This window comes from Sinocyclocheilus grahami, unplaced genomic scaffold (genome assembly GCF_001515645.1).
Source record: "Sinocyclocheilus grahami isolate Dianchi unplaced genomic scaffold, SAMN03320097.WGS_v1.1 scaffold10.1, whole genome shotgun sequence".
In the NCBI taxonomy this organism is placed as follows: Eukaryota; Metazoa; Chordata; class Actinopteri; order Cypriniformes; family Cyprinidae; genus Sinocyclocheilus; species Sinocyclocheilus grahami.
The window spans coordinates 668,257-693,972 of NW_015505189.1; the positions used below are offsets into that span (position 1 = coordinate 668,257).

A 25,716-nucleotide genomic window follows, 5' to 3' on the forward strand; every position below is an offset into this window, starting at 1 on the left:
AAAAAAAAAAAAACTTTGTCGAGATCACAAGAAAATTAAGTCGTTATAACGAGAAAACAACTCTCGTTATGTCGTTATAACGAGAAAATAAGTCGTTATAACGAGAAAACAAGAAGGGAAAAAAAAATAATGCATGGCCGCTTAGAACTTCCGTAGTTGTTTCAACTCAGAGAAAAAAAAATTAAGAGAAAACAATGTTAAGGCAGTGGGGTAACAATGTTTTTTTAAGTGGACTCAACAAATAGTTTTTTACAGTGTAGATGACCTCAAAGCAAACACACAAAACACAGCCCTGCCACTGTTATCAGTGAAATATTAACAGTCAACGCTCAAGAACATGGCATGCCATTATATTTAGGTTTATTGAATATGTGGCTCCTTTCAAACACAGAAAATGAACAGTTAATTCTTACTTCAGCAATCTGTAGTAACCATATCTGAAAGCCTCCTGAAGCAGAACAGAGAGCACAACCCCGAAAATGAGCAGCCCTGTCTGCTGAGTGGCACTGTTCTTGTTGCTGATCTGAACTGTGATGAACCACACAAGAGAGGACAGCAACAAAGACACCAGCCAGAAGAAAGCCCTGAAACAAACACAATCATGTCACAAATACTCTCACACATTTCAAACACTGTGCAGAATCCTCGGTCACCTAAACGTGCTTTCCCCGTTCCATTGATGGTTAAGTGCTCTTAAAGGAGTAGCTCACTCAAAAGCTACCCTGTTGTTCAAAAGCTACACCACCGTTCAAAAGCTTGGGATCGGTTAGATTTGAGTTTTTAACGTTTTTTAACAAAAAGTCTCAGCAAGGCTGCATCGAATTGATCAAAAATAAACTGAGAAATATTACTAACATTTCAAACAAATGATTTTTATTTTAATAGCTGGCTTTTTCAGCAGCCATCACACTAGTTTTCAGTGTCATATGATCTTCAGAATTCATTGTGCTGCCGTTTCATATTTTTGTGGAAACCTTTTTAGTTTTGAAAGATTTTATGAACAGAAAGTCTCTGCTGTCACTTTTAACGCATCCTTGCTCGACACAATTATTCATTAAAAACTAAATAAATCTCCCTGACCCCAAACTATTCGTGTACGTTAAATGTCTTACGATTTCCAAACTTCTCTTTGCTTTTACAGTTGTTAGAGTTTAAAGTTGTATCTTCTTGTAATCATATTTATAAGCCTCAGATCCAAGGGATTTGTCAGCAGATGTTTAGGGCAGGTCTCAGCCCGAGTGAAGTGCTGTATCACGGGACTTTCAGCCACACTGAACCGCACTCACAACGGGAGACGAGAGCAGCATATCTGCCCTGATACCTACCCTGCTATGAGGAAGATCACTCGCAGCGGGTCCCTGGCGATTGTAAACACGAACAAAGCGACTGCTGGCCCGAAAGCGATGAACGTACAGCCGAAAAACACCGCCACTGTCATGATGGAGCGCGGCTAGCCTGCTAATTCACTCAAATGACTGCCGCTTCACGCAGATAAGTGCCCTCAGAGGCTATCTATCAACACACTTCATCCATGAGCGAGTCATACGGCTGTAAATCGGTTCGTATAAGCAACATACACCAAGAGTTAATGTGGCGTTTATTGTGTCAGTTTTCTTCGAAATAGGTTGAGAGGGCTCAGCGATACGCTCGAACAGTTCAGCGCAACGTCCGGTTCCTAGTCATGTGACTTCATGTGTTTCGGAGTCGTATTTCCATAACCTATCAGTTTTCTTACCTCACCCACTGAATTCCTTTTCTTACTAGCATTATTTAACCCTCCTATTGTCCTACGAACTTGACCCACATTTAAACCTATTAAAGAGACATGAATACTTGTTTACAGTACATGTCTAAATATCCCCATTAAACACATAAAATGTGTTTTTATCTCATCCAAAATTGTATTGTTATTGTAAATGATATTGTAAAAAGCTGATTCAGTTGATTACAATACCAAATCATGAACAATGTTTCATAGAGGTTATGCAATTTCACACTCACATTAAGTCAAATGTTAATTCATTTTAATGAATGATAAGTTATTCATATAAATCAATAAGTCAATGAATAATAAGTTATTGCAAATGTTCTACACAGTCATTCTTTATAGGCTATTTGTATTCATATACTGCTATATTCAATATTCATTCCATATAATGCATTTAAATAAATGTATTGTTCTTGTCTAAACCTATACAATATAATAAATATATAAACAAAAATCCTCCTGCACATTTTCTTAGTCACACACACACACACACAACATATCAAACTGAGCACTAACAGTAATACAAGCATAAGGCACTGTTGTGTGACATTTTCTGTTCCTCAGTTTCAAGTATCATACTGTTATTCATCCATCAATCGAATATACAAACACATTTTGTCAAGACAATGATATTCCAAATGATGAAGACCATGACGAAGATTAAAATTTGTGTGTCAGCTCCATAACAGCAATAGTTGTGCTCTGGCCAAAGATAAAAGCTCCAGTAACGACAGTCACCACACCCCACCCTGTCAAGATGGATCTGGAAGGAACAAAAAAAATGTGTAAAAGGGAGAAAGTAATTACAAACCATATTTTTAGACACACCATAAATGTATGAAAAAAGCTAGAATTAAATAAGAGACCAGAGGAAATGGCCAGGAATTTAAAATGACTTCACTTGGCTTTCTTTTAAAGGGGTCATAGGATGCCCATTTTCCACAAGTTGTTATGATTCTTTGGGGTCTTGATGAAAAGTCTGTAACATAGTTTGGTTAAAATTTCTCAATGGTAGAGTAAAAAACACCTTTTTTACCCCGTCAAAACAGCTCTTTTCAGATCAAGCCGTTTTTGTAGCATTTTCCTTTAAATGTTAATGAGCTCTGCTGACCCCGCCCCTCTCTTCCCAGCTGCTCTCAGAGAGACTGTTTACTTTAGCCGCATTCATCGTGAAACTTGCTAATTAGCACATTATTAGGAAAGGCGATTTGCAAAGATTCATTACAAAACATTATACTCACTTCTTCTGTAGATGAGGCTGGATCATGAATGATTTGCGCAAACATAGACGCATTTATGTAGATCGGGGGCACATTCCCTTCAGAAACAAATAATCCACTGCAAGTCCAGCGGCTCGGATGTCTGGAGTAAATGACTACTGCTATGTTCATTATTACAGCCAACAACAGAACACCTCACTCGCTTAAGAGTCATTCTTGTCTACATCTGCTCCGGCGGTGAAACAATGGCGTAAACTTTCTATTCATCAAAGAATACTGAAAAAAGTATGACTAAAACTGTTAATACTGATAATAATAAGAATTATTAATAATAACAGAGCACCAAATCAGCATATTAGAATGATTTCTGAAGGATCATGTGACACTGAAGACTGGAGTAATGATGCTGAAAATTCAGCTTTGCCATCACAGGAACAAATTACATTTTAAAATACATTAAAATAGAAAATGGTCATTTTAAACTGTAATAATATTTTACAATATTACTGTTTTATTGTATTTTGATCACAAATGTAGTTTTCTTGAATATAAGAGATTTCTCTTAAAAATCGTTAAAAAGCTTATTCAAAGCCAGTACTGAATGTAAATTTTATATTAATACAGAATATCTCAAAGGATGATTGATTGAAAAATGTCACACAAATGCTTGTACAGCAAGATCTGATATACAAGTTATCAGTGGTTTAAAAATAAAAATAATAATAATAATTTGACCCTGCTCACTGTTCTCTCCTGGAAAAAAAAAAACATGAATCTACACTATAATAATAAGAACTATTAATAATAACAGAGCACCAATAGCATATTAGAATGATTTCTGAAGGATCATGTGACACTGAAGACTGGAGTAATGATGCTGAAAATTCAGCTTTGCCATCACAGGAATAAATTACATTTTAAAATACATTAAAATAGAAAATGGTCATTTTAAACTGTAATAATATTTTACAATATTACTGTTTTACTGTATTTTGATCACAAATGTAGTTTTCTTGAATATAAGAGATTTCTCTTAAAAATCGTTAAAAAGCTTATTCAAAGCCAGTACTGAATGTAAATTTTATATTAATACAGAATATCTCAAAGGATGATTGATTGAAAAATGTCACACAAATGCTTGTACAGCAAGATGTATACAAGTTATCAGTGGTTTAAAAATAAAAATAATAATAATAATTTGACCCTGCTCACTGTTCTCTCCTGGAAAAAAAAAAACATGAATCTACACTTGTCAGAATTACAACGCACCATCTCCACACTGATGGCTGTGTTCACGCCGCCAGCCTTCTCAAAAGCCCATGGAAAGTTAAGGAGTCCCGCGCCGAGGGCAGATTTAAGCATGATGAATATGGCCCCAAACGATCCAAGTCGCGGGACGTCCGAGCCCCGCGCAGGTTTGGATAGCAGACTGATGCTGCGTATACTCTCCCGGGCCAGTTCCTCCATGCTCAGGACGAAGGCTGAAAATAATCACAATACTAAAGTTCTGTTGTAGTCTATTCTAATACGAAAACGATCTAAGCAGCTTCCCTCTGTAAAAGTGGAGCGTTATGTCCAAAGCATCCGCACTTATCTAGAGCAAAATCTTTGTTCAGTTTAGTATAGCGAGTGAGGCTGTCTCAAGTAAGACCCCTTAAAAATGTCATCCCAAGGTGAGAAATATTGTAAAGACTTGCTAGCGTTTGTAACGGTGGGTTCCGCGTCTAAATGATTGCTTTTCTAATGATGCTCGTTGGGAGGAATTTGCAGCTGATTTCACACAGGAGCGACTATAGGCTACTTCAGCTTCCTTATCAAACGAGACCCTCGTTTTGTCTAAAACAGGAGGAATTCATGTTATTTTCTAAAGTGAAGCGCCGTGGCAGTTTAATGAGTGCTCGTCTAGCGACCCTGTTCGAGCCCTTTGAACAAACATTCATTTGAAGAGCTTGCTTGAGGCACGTGCCTCTTAAAGGGACTAAAAACTCCGTTTGTTTGTGAACTTTCATTTCTTTGCTTCGTTTACATTTTTTCGGATTTATAAATCATATTAATTTAATTTAATAGTGTGGAGGCTCTGTCACTTTTAAATATCATATAATAAATATATTACAGCTGTCTGTAAAACATAATGCAAATGTAATGTAAATATATAAAGAATATATAAAGAATTATATAGGCTAAAGAAAGAAAAAAAAAATTCTGTGTATTTACGTTACATTTACATTAAATTTAGTAGAGGAGCCAAGGCTATTCGGGAACAGTGCTGGGCCGATTACTTGATTTAAATAAGATAATAATTTAATAAGTAAAACAGTAACTGTAGTCTGATTCCGAGTATTTTAAAATGTAATCTAATTACTTCCAGAGTTAGTTATATATACAGGCATACAGATAGTCGGAATAATAATTTTCTTGGATGGTGTTTAAAAATGTGAATAATGTGTAGCAAAATATAACTTTGAAATGACACGTAGGCTTCACATCCCAGACTGCCATACCTCGACGACTCGCTGTGCGTCATGTCACGCCTATCCGACAGATGGCGGTAGAGCATAACTAGCAGTATCCTGTCGCATTTGATTCTCGAACAAGATTTGAACAGTTTAGCTCCTGAGAAGTTGTTCGTTATCACGTGGGTTTAGTAAAAATGCCCGTTGATACTAAACGTATCCGTGGACCGGAGGAGTCGCAGTCCCCGCTGCTCTTTCTTTCCCCAGGCAAAGTTCCCGAGGCCAGCAGCAGGCAAGGCGTCCGGGGGAATGGAGACGTGCGGCCAGTGTTTGCGCGATGCGGGCTGATCAGCCAGGCTAAGGGCTCCGCGTACCTCGAGGCTGGGAACACCAAGATTATATGCTCGGTGTATGGACCGAGAGAAGCTGAACGCAAGGACGAAAGCGATATGAAAACCGGTCGCCTTGTTTGCGACTTCAGGCTCGCGCCGTTTTCATGTATGAAACGGGGTGCCTGGATCCAAGGCAGTGAGGAAAGAGATCTGTCCCAGACTCTACTGGAGAGCTTGCAGCCAGGAGTTTGCCTGCACAGATACCCGCGCTCTCAGATTGAGGTTAATGTCATGGTTCTGGAGAATGACGGCTCGATACTGGCACATGCGGTGACATGCGCCTCTATGGCCCTGGCGGATGGCGGTATTGAAATGTTTGATGTGGTGTTGGGTTGCACGCTGCGGCAGAATGGAAGCGCGTGTCTCGTTGACCCATCGTTCTCGGAGGAATATGGGAGCTGGCAGGAGGGCTACGGGGAGGAGCAGGGGTGTGTCACCGTGGCTCTGCTTCCCAATCTGAATCAAGTGTCTGGTCTGACTGCGGACGGAGAGATGCGGGAAGACATGCTGGCCGATGCTGTGAGAAGCTGCATGGACGGCTGTCACAAACTCTATCCGGTGCTACAGCAAGCTCTGACGCGGGCTGTGAAGAAAAAAGCTCCTCCACCAGAGAAATAGACTTCTACTTGCCGCGGTCCTAAAGTTGTGTTTTGAGGAAAATAAAACTAAAAGTGAATATATTGTTTATGTGCGTTGCTGATACTTTCTACACATAAAAGTGCAACAATGCAGTACAAATGAAATACACTTATCTGCAGTTGCAAATATATTTTCTTTTATTTCTTCATTCCACAAGTGTTGCTGGTTTTGTATGCAGTAAGTATATAAATCCCTGATTGACTCACACAAATGTGACAATTCATTTGGACTGTGTAATGAACTAATTAAAAAAAGGGGGCATGAGTAAAAGTACAAATACAAATTAATTAAAAAAAACTGGCACTTTTGGAATGTGAATATTCAAATATTAAAGTGCTTGGATTTTTTGTATATTTTGGCAAACAAATTACAAAACCACTTTAAAACATAAATGACAACTAAAACCTGGCTAAATGTGTCTCATCTGTATAGTAAAACAGACTTGTAAGATTGCTCAAGCAAATCATAGTGCAAACTGTAGTATATATTTGACTGATATATCGCATAATTATGCATACATTACTATGTAATACATGTTAACTGTTTGTGTCACAGCATGCAAGGTAATGAGGTAATGAACATGGATGAGATTGTGTGTTTGATCCCTGCACTGCACTGTGTGAGGCTCAAGCACGTTTCAATATAATGTTTGTAATTTCTGAACGACTTGCAATTCTCATCGGAATGCCATAATAACCGGTTCCAGGGGTCACGTAGACCATAGTGTGTTCAGAGACACGGTAGAGTCCACAGAAAAATGGATTCATCAGGAATGCCAGGATGGTGAGGGGGAACAGCTGACCACCATGTGTGTGACCTACACAAATGCAAAATTGAGTTCAGTAGAGGACAGAAGTTAAGCTTTAGCAGCATACTCCTAAATTTTCCCTTTACATAACACCAAAGCATCTGAAAGACCACAATAATTGAATTGCTATTTACAGACCTGAGAGTACCAGACTGATGTCTGGTCGTTGCTGGAGGGCCTGTTTGGCAGCATGAGGCTGATGTGCAAGAAGAATAATAGGGCTCTCTGCACTGCAGCCACTAAGAGCTTTCTCAACATCCATGCCATGGCCTGGGTATCTTTAACCAAAGTAACACCATGAACATAAGCCCAGTACAAGGCACACTATGCATCAGATTTGTATGTATTCAAATGAGCCTGACAATGAGATCAATGTGGACTGACCGAAGCATGCGGGCCTCAAGGTCATCAATGCCAGCAAGGCAAATCCAGTCTTGAGTTTGTTCAGGACGGAACACTTTTGCATGGCTGTTGTGAAGAGCCTGAATCCCCATTGAGCGCAAGAGCTCAAACCAGCCTTCGACATCAGCAGTGTAGTAGTCATGATTGCCTGAAAGTCACATGAAAATGTGAAGATGTGCACAAAATGTTTATTTACACCCTTTTGTCAAACAGTTAACTGACCTGTAGCAAAATAGGAGCCCAGTCGAGCCTTCATCTGTCCCAGTGGTTCTGCAGCGCTCCTCAATCGAATCACCTGAGAGTCAGTCAGGTCACCGACAATCACCACCACATCTACAGCAACAAACACAAGGAGTAAAATTCAATATCAGGTATATGTTAAAGGGACAGTACCCCAAAATTGAAAATTCGGGCATCATTTGCATGTAGTTCCAAACTTGTAATACTCACTTTGTTCTGTTGAACATGAAGATATACAGTGTGTGTGTGTGTGTGTGTGTATATATATATATATATATATATATATATATATATATATATATATATATATATATATATAAAATGGATGTCACTGGGAATGGATACAGTTTGGTTACTAACATTCTTGAAAATATCTTCAGGTTCAACAGAAACAAGGCAGTCATACAGGTTTGGAATGACATGAGTGTTAGTAAATGATGGGAGAATTAATTTTTGGGTGGACTATCCCATTAAATTTGAAAGATTATACTGATAGCATATAGTTGTAATTACCTGGGTTCAGCTCATTCACCATAGTCACAATGCGCTGCAGTTTGGAGCGGCCCACTGTAGGTCCCAGATGTATGTCGGACAGAAGCACCAACCTGAGCCCGTTCAAAGACTCAGGGAGCTTCTCTACTGGGATCTCCACTTCAATTACTCGTGGAGGCTGGGCTGCATTTACTAACCCATACACTGCCAGGATTGCTGTTACTATCATTGCCAACACTATATGACTGACTGATCCGCTCGCGACCGCATCCTCTTCTCCTCGGCTGCGGGAGAGAAGCCTGCGGAGGCGGATAAGGCAGCCAAAAACAAACAGGAAGAACAGTAGGATGACATAAATGCCCAAACAGGAGAAACACAGCAATGATAACCAGTGTGGCTCAGTGTCCACGAGGAAAAACATGCACAGGTAGCTCCCGTGCACCAGAGTAAGAAACAGCAGGACGAGAAGACGCCAACATCTCTGCGGGACAGAAGGTGCACCTCTGGATCCGCACAGCCGCCTCACCACGCGTTTCCATATGTAGAGAGAGCCGAGGAGCAGCAGCGAGTTGATGAAAAGGAGAAACTGAACGCGAAACAACAAAGCACGAGTGTTTTTGTCAACCCGCTCTGAGATTAATGTTCTGGATATAAGCATAGAGAAAAAAACCACCCCCGATGCGATTCCTACTTTCCATTCGGCGGAGAGGCGCCCGAGTCCAAGCATACTGACCGTCATGTGCTCGGTCACTGACCCCGGCAACTATACTGCTGCGGTCATTATTATGACAGCACGGTATAACTTATAAGAGCGATAAAAGAGTTCCTCATACCTGTCTATTCACGGTCCATCCTAGAAAAAAACATTTGAGTCATTCTCTTAACTCGGACATGGGTGAACAACACAAAACTACTTCCGCAGACAGAGACCTGATGGCTGCTATGATAACAACATGAAGAATACTGTTGTGGTTCGCGGTCTCGGACTAGAAATGTCATACATGCTCAAGCTATATAAGCGTCCACTACATAATTCGCGATCGTGTAAAACAAATTAAATATAAACACGTCAGTCATTTGACAGCGTCTCTTCTGGCCTTTCTGCGTGACAAGTGTGTGCGGTAATATCATTGGCTCGTCGCATTACAGAGGCGTGGCTAATGTGACGCTCTGAATTCTGATCGGAAAGGATCTCAGTATTATTAATACACATATTTTGAGTAATATGGGCCTATTCGTTTACAACTTTTTTTATATTAAAACAGTATTTCCTGCCGTAGTTTGTGCTTTTGTAATCATTGTTCAGCATCTTACTTAAAACGTTATTACCTCTGCATGAGCTGTTTTATAAGCAACACTCCATTTCTGTTCATTTTTATTGAAAGTTTGAAGCTATTTTTTTCGTTAGGTCAAATAACATATAAGTTGATAATGTGATATAACAAAACATTTTGATTTAATAATAATAATGATGATGATAATAATAATAATAAGTGTTAACTTTATATATACCCAAAGTTGAATAAGTTCTTAAAGAAAAATTCTTTCTTAATATCACACTTAATACTTAATACACACACCCCAGGTTTCATAAGCCTAGTCTCTGACTAAAATGTAAGTCTGAGCTGTTTCAACTGAAAGAAACTTACACTGATCGATCTTAAAATGTGTCAGTGTCCTTGTTTTGTGTCAAAATGCACACCAGTAATGTTTTTTCTAAGGTAGGTTCATAAAACATTACATTACAGAGGCGTGGCTAATGTGACGCTCTGAATTCTGATCGGAAAGGATCTCAGTATTATTAATACACATATTTTGAGTAATATGGGCCTATTCGTTTACAACTTTTTTATATTAAAACAGTATTTCCTGCCGTAGTTTGTGCTTTTGTAATCATTGTTCAGCATCTTACTTAAAACGTTATTACCTCTGCATGAGCTGTTTTATAAGCAACACTCCATTTCTGTTCATTTTTATTGAAAGTTTGAAGCTATTTTTTTCGTTAGGTCAAATAACTTATAAGTTGATAATGTGATATAACAAAACATTTTGATTTAATAATAATAATGATGATGATAATAATAATAATAAGTGTTAACTTTATATATACCCAAAGTTGAATAAGTTCTTAAAGAAAAATTCTTTCTTAATATCACACTTAATACTTAATACACACACCCCTGGTTTCATAAGCCTAGTCTCTGACTAAAATGTAAGTCTGAGCTGTTTCAACTGAAAGAAACTTACACTGATCGATCTTAAAATGTGTCAGTGTCCTTGTTTTGTGTCAAAATGCACACCAGTAATGTTTTTTCTAAGGTAGGTTCATAAAACATTACTAGAACTATGGTCTAATCCTGGCTTAGTCTGTGAAACCAGACCACAGTGTCAAATGTATACATGCAAAACTGCATTTAAATTTTAGGAATGGGGTCATCATGAATGGGGTCATCTGCGTCTTTAACACGAACTGCAGAGAAATCTGGAGACAACGAGAAACGATGATCCACAGGATCCACATTCTCAACGTGTTTATTGCCAAGTTTAGCCCCACATGCTGCTCTGTTCTTACAATTTAGGCATTCTATTATTTTGTATATTGTGGTATATTTAGTGTAGGCCTACGCGAGCTATTACAGATTTGAAAGTTTACACGTATCCTGTATGGATGAGAAATAACATTAAAATTCAAAAGTAGCCTACATCCTTTATTTCATCAATAATCGCAACAAATGCGGGAGTACACGAAATAATTGTTTTATTATTATTATTAATGGAGCACAGTGTCACAACACATCTCACAGACTTTCATTTGCAGCAGTGTGTCGCACGATTTCTCCTTGTCCTTGCACGCGCTCTCACAGTCCTTCGTGCCCTTACTGCATTCAGACGGACAGCTGCCGCAACCTACCGGGTCGAAACGAGGGAAATGATTTCATTCTGTAGAATTCCCCCCCCCCAATTGTCGCTTGACGAATTTGCATTTTGGTGGATAATAGACTTATATTGCTTGCCTGTTGAATGGCATAAAATGATATTCTGCGTCTTTAACACGAACTGCAGAGAAATCTGGAGACAACGAGAAACGATGATCCACAGGATCCACATTCTCAACGTGTTTATTGCCAAGTTTAGCCCCACATGCTGCTCTGTTCTTACAATTTAGGCATTCTATTATTTTGTATATTGTGGTATATTTAGTGTAGGCCTACGCGAGCTATTACAGATTTGAAAGTTTACACGTATCCTGTATGGATGAGAAATAACATTAAAATTCAAAAGTAGCCTACATCCTTTATTTCATCAATAATCGCAACAAATGCGGGAGGGGTCATCTGCGTCTTTAACACGAACTGCAGAGAAATCTGGAGACAACGAGAAACGATGATCCACAGGATCCACATTCTCAACGTGTTTATTGCCAAGTTTAGCCCCACATGCTGCTCTGTTCTTACAATTTAGGCATTCTATTATTTTGTATATTGTGGTATATTTAGTGTAGGCCTACGCGAGCTATTACAGATTTGAAAGTTTACACGTATCCTGTATGGATGAGAAATAACATTAAAATTCAAAAGTAGCCTACATCCTTTATTTCATCAATAATCGCAACAAATGCGGGAGTACACGAAATAATTGTTTTATTATTATTATTAATGGAGCACAGTGTCACAACACATCTCACAGACTTTCATTTGCAGCAGTGTGTCGCACGATTTCTCCTTGTCCTTGCACGCGCTCTCACAGTCCTTCGTGCCCTTACTGCATTCAGACGGACAGCTGCCGCAACCTACCGGGTCGAAACGAGGGAAATGATTTCATTCTGTAGAATTCTGGGTGACGTGATGTTTAATAATCCAAAGTGTTCGTTATTCGACTCACTTTTTTTGCTATGTGTGCACGTGCAGTTAGTGCATTTGCAGTTTTTCCCGCAATTACAAGATTTAGCTACAACACAGACAGATGGTCTTTTACATTTTCTGAAGTCACCGTATGTTTCTTGCTACAATTACTTAGATTACATATGTTTGGTTTACATACTTACATTTAGAACAGCCACACTGGTCCATTTTGGCACCCTAATTCCAACAAATGTATGATGCTTTCGTGGAAAAATCTGTCTGGTAGAAATAAATGCAATCGCTCGTTCGTGCGTCACAATCACGTACGTGGGAACGTCATGTGAAGTGTGTGAGCGCGCTGATGGATGAACTTGGGATCTCATTCAGTATTATGTGGGCATCAGATAAAAATAAAAAGAAAGCCAGGCATAATATAATTCTTATCTTTCACACTGATCGTATTTTATGCATTTATGTAACTACTGCAATTATATACGCAGCCCAATTCTTGATAACTGCAGTTAAACTTGACTAACCATGTTAAAGGAGGGACAAATCAGTACACAGCCAGTAGTTGGTGCTAAAGTGTTTTCTTTTTTAATGTAAACATTTAATTGGTCGGTCAGAAGACTAAACCCAGCAGAACAGTGTGCAGTAGGCCTCTGACCCCAAGGGAGGAAAAGAGGCCATTCAGTGCACCAAACAAAAAAAATCCATCCACGGCAGAGAAAAAGAGGAAAAGAAATCGGGGTTAAGTAATAGGTCATGGTTGAATAAAGAGTGTGCATGCATCACACGCACACGCATCTGTACACACTCTCACATGTCATTATGTCATCAGTTAAAGAGAGTGAGTTAAAAATAAGCAATAGCTCATTCATTCAGTAATTCAGTTATATATGAATCTGAATTACTATGTTAATATTTACGCTGTTCTCCATGTAAAGTCTGTAAGCTAGTTTGTTTGTATTCATCATAGCCCAACACTGATAGGGTGCACAAAGTGTGGGGCGATACAAAATATGTAAATACATGTGCTTATACAGGGCCGTCCTTAGCTGAAGCGGGGCCCCCCTCGGTCCGTTGGCGATCGCGTTCCAGGGGGGTGGTCCCCCTCGGTTCGTTTGCCACAGGGCCTGGTGCGACCGCACCAGTTGCACCCCCCTAAGGACAGCCCTGCGCTTATAGTTATATAAATAAATAAACTAGAGAATAATTTATACAGAAATGAACAACTGAAAATATTTTTTACTATTTGTGCTCATGTTGAGTGACCCAAAAAGGGGCGATCCCAGGTCTCAAAGAACTTTGGCTTAAAGAACTGCCCCTGGACAACATTCAGTTTCTGAAATGCCATTCAGCTCTTCTAAATGATTCACCATATATCTTGCTCTTAGTCATTTAGCCTGCAAGAGTCACTGATCCTTCTGGGTTTCTGAGATCATTTTAGTGGATCATGCCAGCATTTGGAAGTCTCTTACACAGCAGAGAACCTTTATGTGTCCTTTGTGTCACCTGACAAACACTCTCACTCGTTATGACTTCCACTCACACACATGCACTCAGGCTTAAAGCATCTATGCTCGGCCAAACACTAATTTTTACACTATACATGCACACCCATACGTTATTTACGCCAGCAATGTACTGACAAACTACAAAGGAAAATAAGGGATAAATATTCTAAACAAAAGACAAAAATTGACAGAGTAAAATGAAATAAGGGAGTGCCTTGGCCAAAGTCACAGGGGTGTCAGTTCAGTCACTTGTTACCATTTCAAATGGCAGCAAGTGGAGTTGGAGCTCAGTAGAGGCCACAACCACGCAGGTTATTGGCGATGATGATGTCAGTGACAGCATCAAAGACCACTTGGATGTTTCCTGTGTCTGTAGCGCAGGTTAGATGACAGTAGATCTCTTTATTAGGAGAGCGATTCTTACTTTCAAACTGACTCTGTATATATGCAGCCGCGGCTTCGAATGTATTTGGGCCTGCAGGAAAGATGAAGAGATGATGGACTGAGTTTTCAAGCCTTTTTTTAGATCTGTACATTTCTTATATACATGTGTGCATAGCTCTTGTACCTGTGTATTCTGGGAAGCAGATATTCAATGGAGATTTCACAATCTTTTCTCCAAAAAGGTCCTTCTTATTAAGGAAAAGGATGATGGATGTGTCAGCAAAGAACTTATTGTTACATATAGAGTCAAAGAGCGTCAGAGACTCATGCATACGGTTCTGTAGAGAAGAGAGAGAAAAGATTTAATCAAACACATTTGAATTTTTTCAGACTGCATAATTAGCATGAGAGTTTAAACTCTCTTTAAAAAAAATTCTCATTATATTACAGTATATATTATATTATTGTCACAGAGTCAACAACACCTACAGGACCAGACCCCTACACTCCACCCACTCGTTCACAGTCACCAGAGTTCTGCACCTGCACCTGTCACATCCAATCAGCACAGACTATATAAACCGCTCACCTCAGTTCACTGTTGTCAGGTCTCGTTGATCCTACCTGAATGCTACCCGACCACTTACTTGCATGGACTTACCCTCTTGCGTCCGATATTCATCTGCATTCAACCTCCAAACCCGTCTCACCAACACCAGTTCACCCAAACCTGCAAAGATAAGACTGTTATTTACTGAAATACCTCAGCATTGGTCTGTCGACCAATCACTTACCTGCTATCCATGTGTATCTGTCAAAACCTGCAATACACCTGTTGTTTGGATTACCTTGTTGCATGTTTCATGACAGAAGACCAGACCAAACATGCAACGTGAAGATGCTTCCAGTGATGCACACAACCATTCCAACGATACTTTTGCTGACTTAGTTCATGCGCTCCATCAAGCACTTCAACCACTCGTCACCACTCCTTCACCGTCTGCCTCTGCCAGTCCCATGGCCCGATCAGCGACCTACTCAGGAGAAGAGGAGGATTGCAGCGGATTCCTGCTACAATGCTCTCGATTTTTTTAAATGCAGCCCCAGCTGTGCACCAACGATCGTGCCAAGATTGCATGCATCATTTCCCTGTTATCTAGATGAGCTTTGCAGTGGGAACGTGCTATGTGGTAGGCCAATGGACCACTTACGAACTCGCTGAAGGCGTTTACCATGCATTTTAAAGACATCTTTGGACAGACCTCTAGCACGCTCTCTGTGCATGATCAACTCTACCGGCTCCATCAAGGTAGATCTTCAGTCACAGACTATGCTCTTCGGTTTCGCACTCTGGCAGCTGTCAGTGCTTGGAATGAAACAGCCCTAATCACTGCATTTTGTCAAGGTTTAAACTCCAACATCCATCAACAAATGGGATATATGATGACATGATTGGATTAGAGAGCTTCATCCAGTGATCGATTGCCTATATTATGGTTCAGAGGGACACCTCCTTCCCTCGTGACCAGTCAGACCTCCACGCCAAATGGTGAGTACTATCCATATACCACTTTCGATATCCTTGCTTGCCCATTCAGATGTTATTCTAAAAACTTCCCATCAATCAATTTCAGCGAAAGCCCTCATAGATTCCGGAGCCGCCAGAAATTTCATCTCACACTCAACCTACTTCGCAAGCTTCACCTCCGAAGGAAACATTGTCCTCCATGTGACCCTTGGCTACATTCATCATTGTCCCACCATTGTGTCCCTCCACCTTGGATGTCTACATCAGAAAAGGATCTAATTTTTGGTGCTGGAGGGTTCCACAGCCGACATCATCCTGGGATGCCCATGGTTATTAGAACATGCTCCCCTTGTGAACTGGAAAACCGGCGAGGTGCAACAATGGAGTGAGGACTCTTTGGCTAACTGTATCAAGACTGTTAGAAGAACAACCTTCAAGTCTGTTAAACCTAAATCAACTCCTTCTTCTCATGTCGATGTATGCTCCACATCCATTGAGAGCCCTGACACCTCCAAACCACAAAAAGATTCCTCCAGAATACTGGGCGTTCCAGGATGTCTTCAGTAAGAAACTGGCAACCAAACTACCACCACATTGGCCATGGGACTGTGTGATCGATCTGCTGCCATTTCCACATGCTAAAAAATAATTGGCCATGGGACTGTGTTATCGATCTGCTGCCATTTACACATGGTAAAGTCTACCCGTTGTCCATCTCGGAACAAAAGGCAATGGAGGAGCATATCGAGGAGGCTCTCAAGCAAGAATTCATCCGTCCATCCATTTCCCTGCCGCTTCAAGTTTCTACTTTGTGGGAAAGAAGGACGGAGGCTTGCAACCCTGCACTGACTACCATGCTCTCAACTCTCAGACGGTTATGTTCCGGTACCCTCTTCTTCTGGTCCCAGCAGCACTGGAGCAGTTACAGGGAGCTCGCATCTTCACGAAGTTGGACCTGCAGGCCATTACGAATTATGCCGTACAGACCGTCCAACTCACCCTCAGTCTTCCAGGGATTTATGAACGAGGTGTTCCGGGAATTCCTTCATTGTTTCATCATTGTTTACATTGATGATATCCTCATCTATTCCTGGAACCAGGCCAAACATCGCCAACACGTGGTGCAAGTCCTCCAGAAACTTCAATAATTCCACCAGTATCTCAAGCTCGAGAAATGCATGTTCCACTGTAACACTATCCATTACCTTGGCTATGTCATCGACCAACACGGTATTCGCATGGACCAGAGGATGGTACAGGCAGTTGAGAATTGGGCACAACCCATATCCAGCAAGGAACTACAATGCTTCTTGGGCTTTGCGAACTTCTACAGGAGGTTCATCAACAACTTCAGTAAGATTTGCTCACCTCTAACATCCTTGCTGAAACATGGGGCCAAGTCTCTGTCCTGGAACTCTGAAGCATCTAATGCCTTCAACCAGCTCAAGAAAGCGTTCTGTGCCTCTCCTACCCTAGTGCATCTCAATCCAGAACCGCCCTTTGTCGTCGAAGTTGATGGATCCACCACCGGGGTAGGAGCCATATTGTCTCAGCGGCAGGGTGAGCCTCCCAAACTCCATCCATGTGCCTTTTTCTCTAAGAAGCTGTCCCCGGCGGAGCACAACTATGACATCAGTAACCGCAAAATGCTGGCCATCAAACTTGTCTTAGAAGAGTGGCGCCTTTGGCTGGAGGGAGCTAAACATCCTTTTGAGGTCATCACTGACCACCGTAATCTTGAGTATCTCTGGGAAGCCAAAAGATTAAACACCCGTCAAGCTTGTTGGTCTCTTCTTCACCAGATTCAATTTCACTGTGACTTACCGGCCAGGGAGTAAGAACCAGAAAGTGGATGCTCCGTCCAGTGTCTACCACCCTGAGTCAGAGACAACAACTCCTAAACCCATTCTCCCTGCAGTCATCATTGTCAGCCCTATTGAGTGGTCCATTGATGACCAGATCGTGGAAGCCATGCAGTCTGAATCTGCTCCACCGGGAGGTCCTGAGGGACAGATCTATGTGCCAACTCATCTCCGTCTGTCCCTCATGGACTCAGCACATACATCACCGGGCTCTGGACACCCAGGCAGCCAGCAAATCCTCTCGCTCATCAGCAATCGCTACTGGTGGCCCAATATGGCCCAGGACATCTCCTGGTTCATCCAAGGATGCTCAGTCTGTGCCAAGGTCCCTCGCCACCTACCTGAGGGAAAGCTGGTCTCCCTTCCTGTACCTAATAGGCCATGTTCACACATTGGAGTTAATTTCATCACTGACTTACCTTCTTCGGATTCTCACACGTGTCCTCTTCATTGTAGATTGTAGGTTTCTCCAAAGCATGCAAGTTGATTGCTTTGAAAGGACTACCCACTGCCTTTGAAACTGCCGAAACCCTCTTCCAGCAAGTCTTTTGTCATTTTGGGATCCCCGAAGATATCGTCTTCGTCCGCGGACCTCAATTCATCTCCCGAGTGTGGAATGCCTTTTTCCAGTTACTCTGAGTCACTGTCAGCTTAACATCGGGATATCATCTGCAGTCCAACGGCCAGAATGAGAGAAAGATACAAGAAATCGGGAGATACCTACGGTCATATTGTCATGAACAACAAGACAGCTGGAGCTGTTACCTTCCATGGGCCAAGTATGCACAGAACTCCCTGCTTCAAGCCACCACTGGATTAACACCCTTTTAGTGTATACTCGGCTACCAACTGCCCCTGTTTCCCTGGTCAGGTGAGCCTTTTGATGTTCCAGCTGTCCACCATTGGTTCCAGGAGAGCGAGAGGGTTTGGGACTCAGCTCACATCCACATGCAGAGGGCAGTTCGGAGACACAAGAGCCAGGCCGACACTAGAAGATCAGCAACACCCTAGTATCATCCAGGGCAGAAGGTCTGGCTCTTAACCAGGGACATCTGTCTTTGACTGCCCTGTCGCAAGCTAAGTCCCCACTATGTCATTCCATTCACAATCCAGAGGCAGATCAATGAATTCACATACAGGCTAAACCTTCCTCCTCACTACGGAATATCACCTTCTTTTCATGTATCCCTGTTGAAACCATATACTAATCCTCTGCTTGCTTCCTCTCCAGGGTCTAGTGCTGATGAAGTGCCTCCTCCTCCTCCAATGGATCCTTCAGAGGAGAATATCTACAGAGTGAACACCATCCTAGACTCCCGACGACAGGGTGGTCACCTAGAGTACTTCATATACTGTGAGGGGTTCGGCCCAGAGGAAAGATCTTGGGTTGCCCCTTTGATGACAGACTAGACCCATCTCTGCTACTTGAATTCCACACGTATCACACCGACTGTCCAGCACCGAGAAGCAGAGGCCACCTCCATCATTGTCGAGCTGCCCGTAGAGGGGGGGTTCTGTCACAGAATCAACAACACCCACAGCACCAGACCCCTACACTCCACCCACTCGTTCACAGTCACCAGAGTTCTGATCACATGCACCTGTCACATCCAATCAGCACAGACTATATAAACTGCTCACCTCAGTTCACTGTTGTCTGGTCTCGTTGTTCCTACCTGAATGCTACCCGACCACTTACTTGCATGGACTTACCTTCTTGTGTCCGATATTCATTCTGCATCCAACCTCCGGATCCAGCTCACCAACACGTTCATCCAAACCTGCAAAGATAAGACTGATATTCACTGAAATACCTCAGCATTGCTCTGTTGACCAATCACTCACCTGCTATCCACGTGTATCTGTCAAAACCTGCAATAAAGTTGTTTGGATTATCTTGTTGCATTCTTCTGTTTTATGACAATTATATTATATTAATTATATATATATATATATATTAATTTTGAATATACAAATATGTTAAATTTTTTATAAATATGTGTGTGTGTGTGTGTGAAATTTAAATTATATAATTATATATAACACAAATTAAATTACTTTTATAATATACATATATATATATATATATATATATATATATATATATATATATATATATATATATATATATATATATATATATATATATATATATATATATATATATATATATATATATATATATATATATATATATATATATATATATATATATATATATATATATATATATATATATATATATATATATATATATATATATATATATATATATATATATATATATATATTAATTTTGAATATACAAATATGTTAAATTTTTTATAAATATGTGTGTGTGTGTGTGTGAAATTTAAATTATATAATTATATATAACACAAATTAAATTACTTTTATAATATACATATATATATACCATTATATATATAAAATCATACATACATACATAAATACATATACACACACACACACACAAATATATTTGGTGATTCAGATCAACTTCAGGTTGACTGTCAAAGGATTGTTTTAAATGCAAAGATAGAAAAAAAACAAGAGTGCTTTTTTAAACTAATTTACCATTAAATGTCATAATGTGAGTATAAAAGCTGTCTAAATGATCAGGTGTAAATCTGGGTGTAGTAGTTTACCGTGGTTTCGTCTTCATGGAGCATTTGGTCATATCCACTCATTGCCACACAGAAGATAATGGCTGTCACATCCTCAAAGCAGTGAATCCATTTTTTCCTCTCTGATCTCTGTCCCCCCACATCAAACAGCCTGGGGACGAAACATCACACACTTTCAGGACACATGTGAAGCCATGTACATGCATGTGTGCACATACACAAGACATGCAATGCATGTTAAGAAACAAAATAGGTCGACCAAAGATATCAGATTTGCAATGTCTAACACGCTGATAAAGTGAATTAAAATAAATGATTTTCCAATTCCTTATGTCAGTTACTTACAAATAGACTTTGAGGACAATTATACAGATCTTTTTTTATTTATGCTATATAACATCTAAGTACCTTTTCATTCACAAAATATTTCCAATATTTTAATTACAATTTTCTAAAATAATTTTTTTTTTAAATGTAATTCATTTAAAAAAATCACATATGAGTCAAATCAGATTTGTATTGTGATTTTTACAATGACAGCTTAACATAAAGTCATACTAATATGTCTTAAAATGTACACTGAGCAGTTTTAGGGTTGGGTGATTTGACAATATATGTTGATAATTTAAATGATGATCCCAGTTCAGATTCAGCTCTATATATTTACTTATATTATGCAGATATATAGTTTGATATAAATTTTATAAGGTATAATAACATGCTTTTAGGAGGCACGGAAAAATCCTCATTTTTTGAATTCCCAATAAATATTGCATTTAACTCAAATAAGAGAAACATAACTATTCAGTAGATACCTAAAGTTAAGGTTCTTGAAGGAAAAATGTGTCTCAACGATGCCAGTAGTTTTGACTCGGGTTCGGAGAATATCCTGTTCAGTGGGGAGGTAATCTGGAGATCCAACGCGCTGCAAACTGTCTAGGTAACTAAAACACAGAACACCCGTGTGGATTTTTAAATATGTATTATAATACATAATATGTGTAACGTGCACATTGCAACTGACAGTGACATGCTTGTTGCATCATCTTGTGTGTATAACATTGGGACTCACTATTGGGCGGAGTCATTGAGCTGATACTCTCGTGAGCGGCTAAAGCAAGCCTGAGTTCCAGTATCAGTCCACAGACGCACCATGGCAGCCAGCAGTTCTGTTGAAAATGGCTCTGTGTCTTCCATACGACCAACCACATCAAATACGATCTTAGCATCTGCCTATAAACGCATGCAAAATGTTAGAAACATCCTGTTAAATACATATGAGTGTAGAATGACACCCACTAAACAGGGTTTCTACAGACATGAACAAGTTAAATTTAAGACTTTTTAAGACATTTTTAATACCACCTTATATAAATTTTAAGACCTAAACCTGTAATGGAAATACACATTTTTATTACATACATACATGTAATATTTAATGTGTTTAAATTAAAAAGAAAACAAAATATCATTGCTGTAATAAATTATATTTATTACTACGATATACAGTGAACTTTTAATGTCAGCAGACAATATTTCATACAAAATATCCCTGCAAAATAACTGCATCACTGAGATTTTTGGTGGAGTAAACAATTTATTCTGAAGCAATATTTTCATCAGTGTTCTATCATCTTTTACATACTTAAATCTGCATATTTTTATTTACCTTTACAAAGGCCTATTTTTAATCAAATTATTACAATTTATCAATAAATTCAATATACACTTATAGGGCTGCTACCAGTCAGATTAAATAATTTACACTGCAGATAACAATAATTACAACTGCAATAAATAATGTTATGAGATTAATGTTTTAAATGCATTTATGAATATACAAATAAGAAATTTTGAGGGGAAAATGCATACTTTTCAACATACTTCTCAACTAAACTACCAGCAAGTGGCGGTAAGTCACTTAATGAGTAAGTCATTGAGTCACTCATTCAACTGATTAAGTGTGTTATCATGCTGGTATCTTCAGGACTTTTGTGGACAGCTGATTCCTAAAGTTTTAGATATTCTTCACATTCTGTGTGGTGGTCAGATAGAAATGAATCTTTTCCAATAAGTTTAAATAGATTTTTACCTTTTATGGGCATTTTACCTTTATAAAGCCATTTTTTCTATAAGTGTGCATTATCTTTTGAGTCAAATTCTTACATTTAATCAGTGAATAAGAATAATAAGACATTTGGGCTGTTACCAAGCAAATGAAATCAGTATCAACAAAATTTATCTCTGCAATTCAGACATAAGCTGCACCTGAAGTGGCATTTAGATGTGTTTACACACTGTTTAATGCAGAACATGAATGCATTTAACCTGTAGTTACAAATGCATAAATAATTTGCTAAATTAAACATAAAAAAATTGAATACTGATATTTGAAATGATTTAAAAAATGAAAAGATACTTTAAATGTGAAATTAAAACCGTCAGTAGGTTGCAGCAAGACACGGTTAATAAGTGAGTCATTGCGATTGAATCGAATCATTTAAATGGTTGATTCATTCAGGAACGTTTAATTCATTCAGGAACAAAACGCTGTCATGTTGCTCAGAGACGCAAAACAGCCTGTGGCTTTGTTTGGAATTATTTTTTGTTGGCGAAATAGTGCACAAACAGGCAATATGGTGTCTAAAACGTAAGTCTCTTAATAAAACTTCTAGTTTATTGAACTGTTATAAAAAAATATCAATATTACATTTGTATAGGCCTATGGTAATTTTTGGAGAGAAAAAAAGGCACTCTTCCATGTGAAATTGATTAACTATAAGAAGTGGTATAAATATACACATTTTCTGCCCCCATGTCTTGTATTGTTACTCCAGTCACATGATCCTTCAGAAATCCTTCAAATATTCAGATTTGCTGCTCAAAAAACATGTATTATTATTATTATGTTGAAAATGAAAACAGCTGAGTAGAATTGTTTCAGGTTTCTTTGATGAATAGAAAGTTCAGAAGAACAGCATTTATCTGAAATATAATTTTTTTGTAACATTATTAATGTCTTTATCGTCAATTTAAAGCATCCTTGCTAAATAAAAGTATTAATTTCTATAATTTCCCAAGGAAAAAAAATATACTGACTCCAAGCTTTTGAATGGTATATGTAGCCTATAATGTTACAAAAGCTTTTTATTTCAGATAAATGCTGATCTTTGGATCTTTTTTATTGGATCTTTCTTACTGTTCAAACAAATTTTGACTGGTAGTGTATGTACAGTATGTATGTGCCACACTCAGGGGCTTCATGCACGCATGATTTTTGAGGGGGCACGAGTGGGGGGGTGGGGGCTCGTCATGCTTGTCATGTGACACAGCAGCCACAATAGCACTGTATAACTGATATAGGCTTGTGTTTTATTTATTTATTTTTTCCTTTTTATTCGAAATATTTCCAAACGTGTATCAGGAAATATCTCGATTCTCAAACAAGTAAGTAAATGCGTTTTTGTACCAGATTGTTATTTGTGGGTGACAAAGTAGAGTAATAGTGTAATCTATTAACTACACATAAAAACCCGACTTTTTACTTAAATAGGCCTACCAGATATGGGTGTCGTGCCATAAAATATTTTTAACACGACTAACTTTTTATTTAATGTGAATTTAATAACAATATTGTAAGTTAGGCTACTATATTAGGCTATAATATTTTCATTTTACAGAGAACAAAGAATATTTAAATTATCAAAGAACATTTTCACTTCAGTCTAGCCAGAGTTCAGGCACTCTCAAAAACTCCCATTTAAATGAATATCTTACTTACATTCGTAGCACATCTGCACAGTCAGCGAGCGAGCGAACAAAACGCCGCGTTTCAGCGATGACTCATCGGAACGCCTCTGATTGGCCATTGCATTCATAAGCTCAGCAGACTCGTGTGTGATTGGTTATAATGCAGCGCTGTACAAACGCGTCTGTCTCTGGCTCAGCGCCAGCCAAAGCGCAAACGCAGATTTGAATAGCAGCTGATGCTGTGCCGCACTAAACGATCTAATCACACCGGTGTGATTGTATCAAATATAAAAATACTTCATCGCTCTGTCTACAGCGCATTTTGATTGGATGTTTACGCTGTCAATACAGGAGACAAACCAATGGGCCTCTGGCTGCTCGCTGTCCGTGCGTGATGGTCCTCGGCCAAAAAAAAAGTGCTTCCTCGGCACCTTAAATGCGTCAGCCCACCGGGAAACCGCCCGGTATGCCCGATTACCAATCCAGCCCTGGTTATGAATAAACTAAACATTGTGAATTTTTACCTCAGTGTGTTTCTTCTGAGTTTGTGTGTTTAGTATTGGATGAATCAATGAATCATCGATCCACGACATTCTAATTTATTGAGATGCACTTGTATATATATTTCACACACACACACACACACACACACACACACATACCCTGGAAATATTCACAAGAATGTATTTTAATGCAGGTAAAGGCAGTTTAAACGTCATCTGCCATAGCTGCTTGCTTCAGTAATGATAATAATATGATTTCTTTTTAAACGAAGGAAGTGAGTGTTTTTCACTCATGCTCAACACATTGTGCTTTTCTGACAGCCGGTGAGGAGGCCATTACAATAGTCCACCCTGTAGAGCTAAACAAACGGAAAAAAAGAATCGAGTATTATTAAAAAAACAAGTCGCCTATACAACAACGAAGAAAAATAATACTACTTACGCACAACTGTTTCTTGTGTGCTGTCACGCTCATTAGTTCTGAAGTCTCTCACAAAGAGCCAAACAGAGCCTCAGCGCGAGCTTGTATTCTGTATTCTGCGAACTTACTGCAGTTCTCTCTGAAGACGCAGTGATTTACCGCGGGGAAGAACACATCTTCGGTCTGTCCAATGACTGTAAACAGTCACTAGCTCCGTCAGACTGAAGATATTTTAGCGGTAATGTGACCAAAAATATTTAAGAATCCGATAACCCATAGAATCCGAATTTAATACTTTTTAAGGCCTTATATTAGGAAACCGTTATTTAAGACTTTTTAAGGACCCGCGCACACCCTGCTAAATGTTCATTGCATTGGCAACCACAATGATATTTTCTAATTCATACACTAGGTGTCACTGTAGCTCAGTGCATCCTCTGAGAAGTGTGGTTTGGCGAGTTCAATCACCAGGAAAATCTAATGCAAACATTAAAGAACATTGCAAATCAAAACCAGCGTAAACAGGTACATTAACAGAAGGGAAACTGCCCTGTTGTTTTCTGCCACCCTGTATTGTTGTATCACACCAATTATATTATGATGTTTGAACAAAAGTAATACGGAAAATAATATATAATACATATAGATAAAATGCTTCAGGAGAAATCAATAAAACATTTCATCTGAATATTTAATAAAATCCCACCACTTGTACTTCATTATCTCTGTGGAGCTTTAAATCAGTTCACAAGAATGTGTGCATGTGATATACATACAGTTCTGTCCTTGTCTGTGTACTCTATACCAAGAGTTTCCATTGCTCGCAAGATGGTGCCAAGACTCTGAATGGTGTTGCTATAGACCACAG

General features: G+C 39.2%; 4 protein-coding genes and 1 pseudogene across 5 annotated transcripts in view; 1 reads left to right on the forward strand and 4 right to left on the reverse strand.

Annotated features, from left to right (window-relative positions):
- Nucleotides 1-290: 290 nt before the first annotated feature.
- Nucleotides 291-1,713, reverse strand: LOC107594611 (gamma-secretase subunit Aph-1b). Its single transcript, XM_016284713.1, has 2 exons — nt 1,326-1,713; nt 291-584 (listed from the first exon to the last, which is right to left on the reverse strand). The coding sequence occupies exons 1-2, from the start codon at nt 1,436-1,438 to the stop codon at nt 410-412; spliced, it is 288 nt and encodes a 95-aa protein (XP_016140199.1). The 5' UTR covers nt 1,439-1,713; the 3' UTR covers nt 291-409.
- A 3,799-nt stretch (nt 1,714-5,512) lies between these two features.
- On the forward strand, nt 5,513-6,794 carry LOC107593174 (exosome complex component MTR3-like). Its single transcript, XM_016282791.1, has one exon. It carries the CDS (start codon nt 5,639-5,641, stop codon nt 6,449-6,451), a length of 813 nt encoding a protein of 270 aa, XP_016138277.1. The 5' UTR covers nt 5,513-5,638; the 3' UTR covers nt 6,452-6,794.
- A 20-nt stretch (nt 6,795-6,814) lies between these two features.
- On the reverse strand, nt 6,815-9,543 carry LOC107593152 (transmembrane protein with metallophosphoesterase domain). Its single transcript, XM_016282761.1, has 5 exons — nt 8,436-9,543; nt 7,905-8,015; nt 7,665-7,830; nt 7,419-7,558; nt 6,815-7,289 (listed from the first exon to the last, which is right to left on the reverse strand). The coding sequence occupies exons 1-5, from the start codon at nt 9,151-9,153 to the stop codon at nt 7,099-7,101; spliced, it is 1,326 nt and encodes a 441-aa protein (XP_016138247.1). The 5' UTR covers nt 9,154-9,543; the 3' UTR covers nt 6,815-7,098.
- A 2,458-nt stretch (nt 9,544-12,001) lies between these two features.
- On the reverse strand, nt 12,002-12,628 carry LOC107593184 (metallothionein B-like; annotated as a pseudogene).
- Nucleotides 12,629-12,645: 17 nt separating this feature from the next.
- Nucleotides 12,646-25,716, reverse strand: part of LOC107593163 (guanine nucleotide-binding protein G(o) subunit alpha-like) — a 20,528-nt gene continuing 7,457 nt past the window's right edge. Inside the window, exons 4-9 of one of the 2 annotated variants that reach the window (XM_016282772.1) lie at nt 25,625-25,711; nt 21,247-21,407; nt 20,990-21,118; nt 20,196-20,325; nt 14,342-14,495; nt 12,646-14,248 (exon numbers count right to left, since the gene is read on the reverse strand). In XM_016282772.1, coding sequence (XP_016138258.1) covers nt 14,061-14,248; nt 14,342-14,495; nt 20,196-20,325; nt 20,990-21,118; nt 21,247-21,407; nt 25,625-25,711 — 849 coding nt within the window. In that variant the 3' untranslated portion in view covers nt 12,646-14,060. The remainder of the gene's footprint in view (nt 14,249-14,341; nt 14,496-20,195; nt 20,326-20,989; nt 21,119-21,246; nt 21,408-25,624; nt 25,712-25,716) is intronic. The other variant, XM_016282782.1, reaches the window with a different exon arrangement.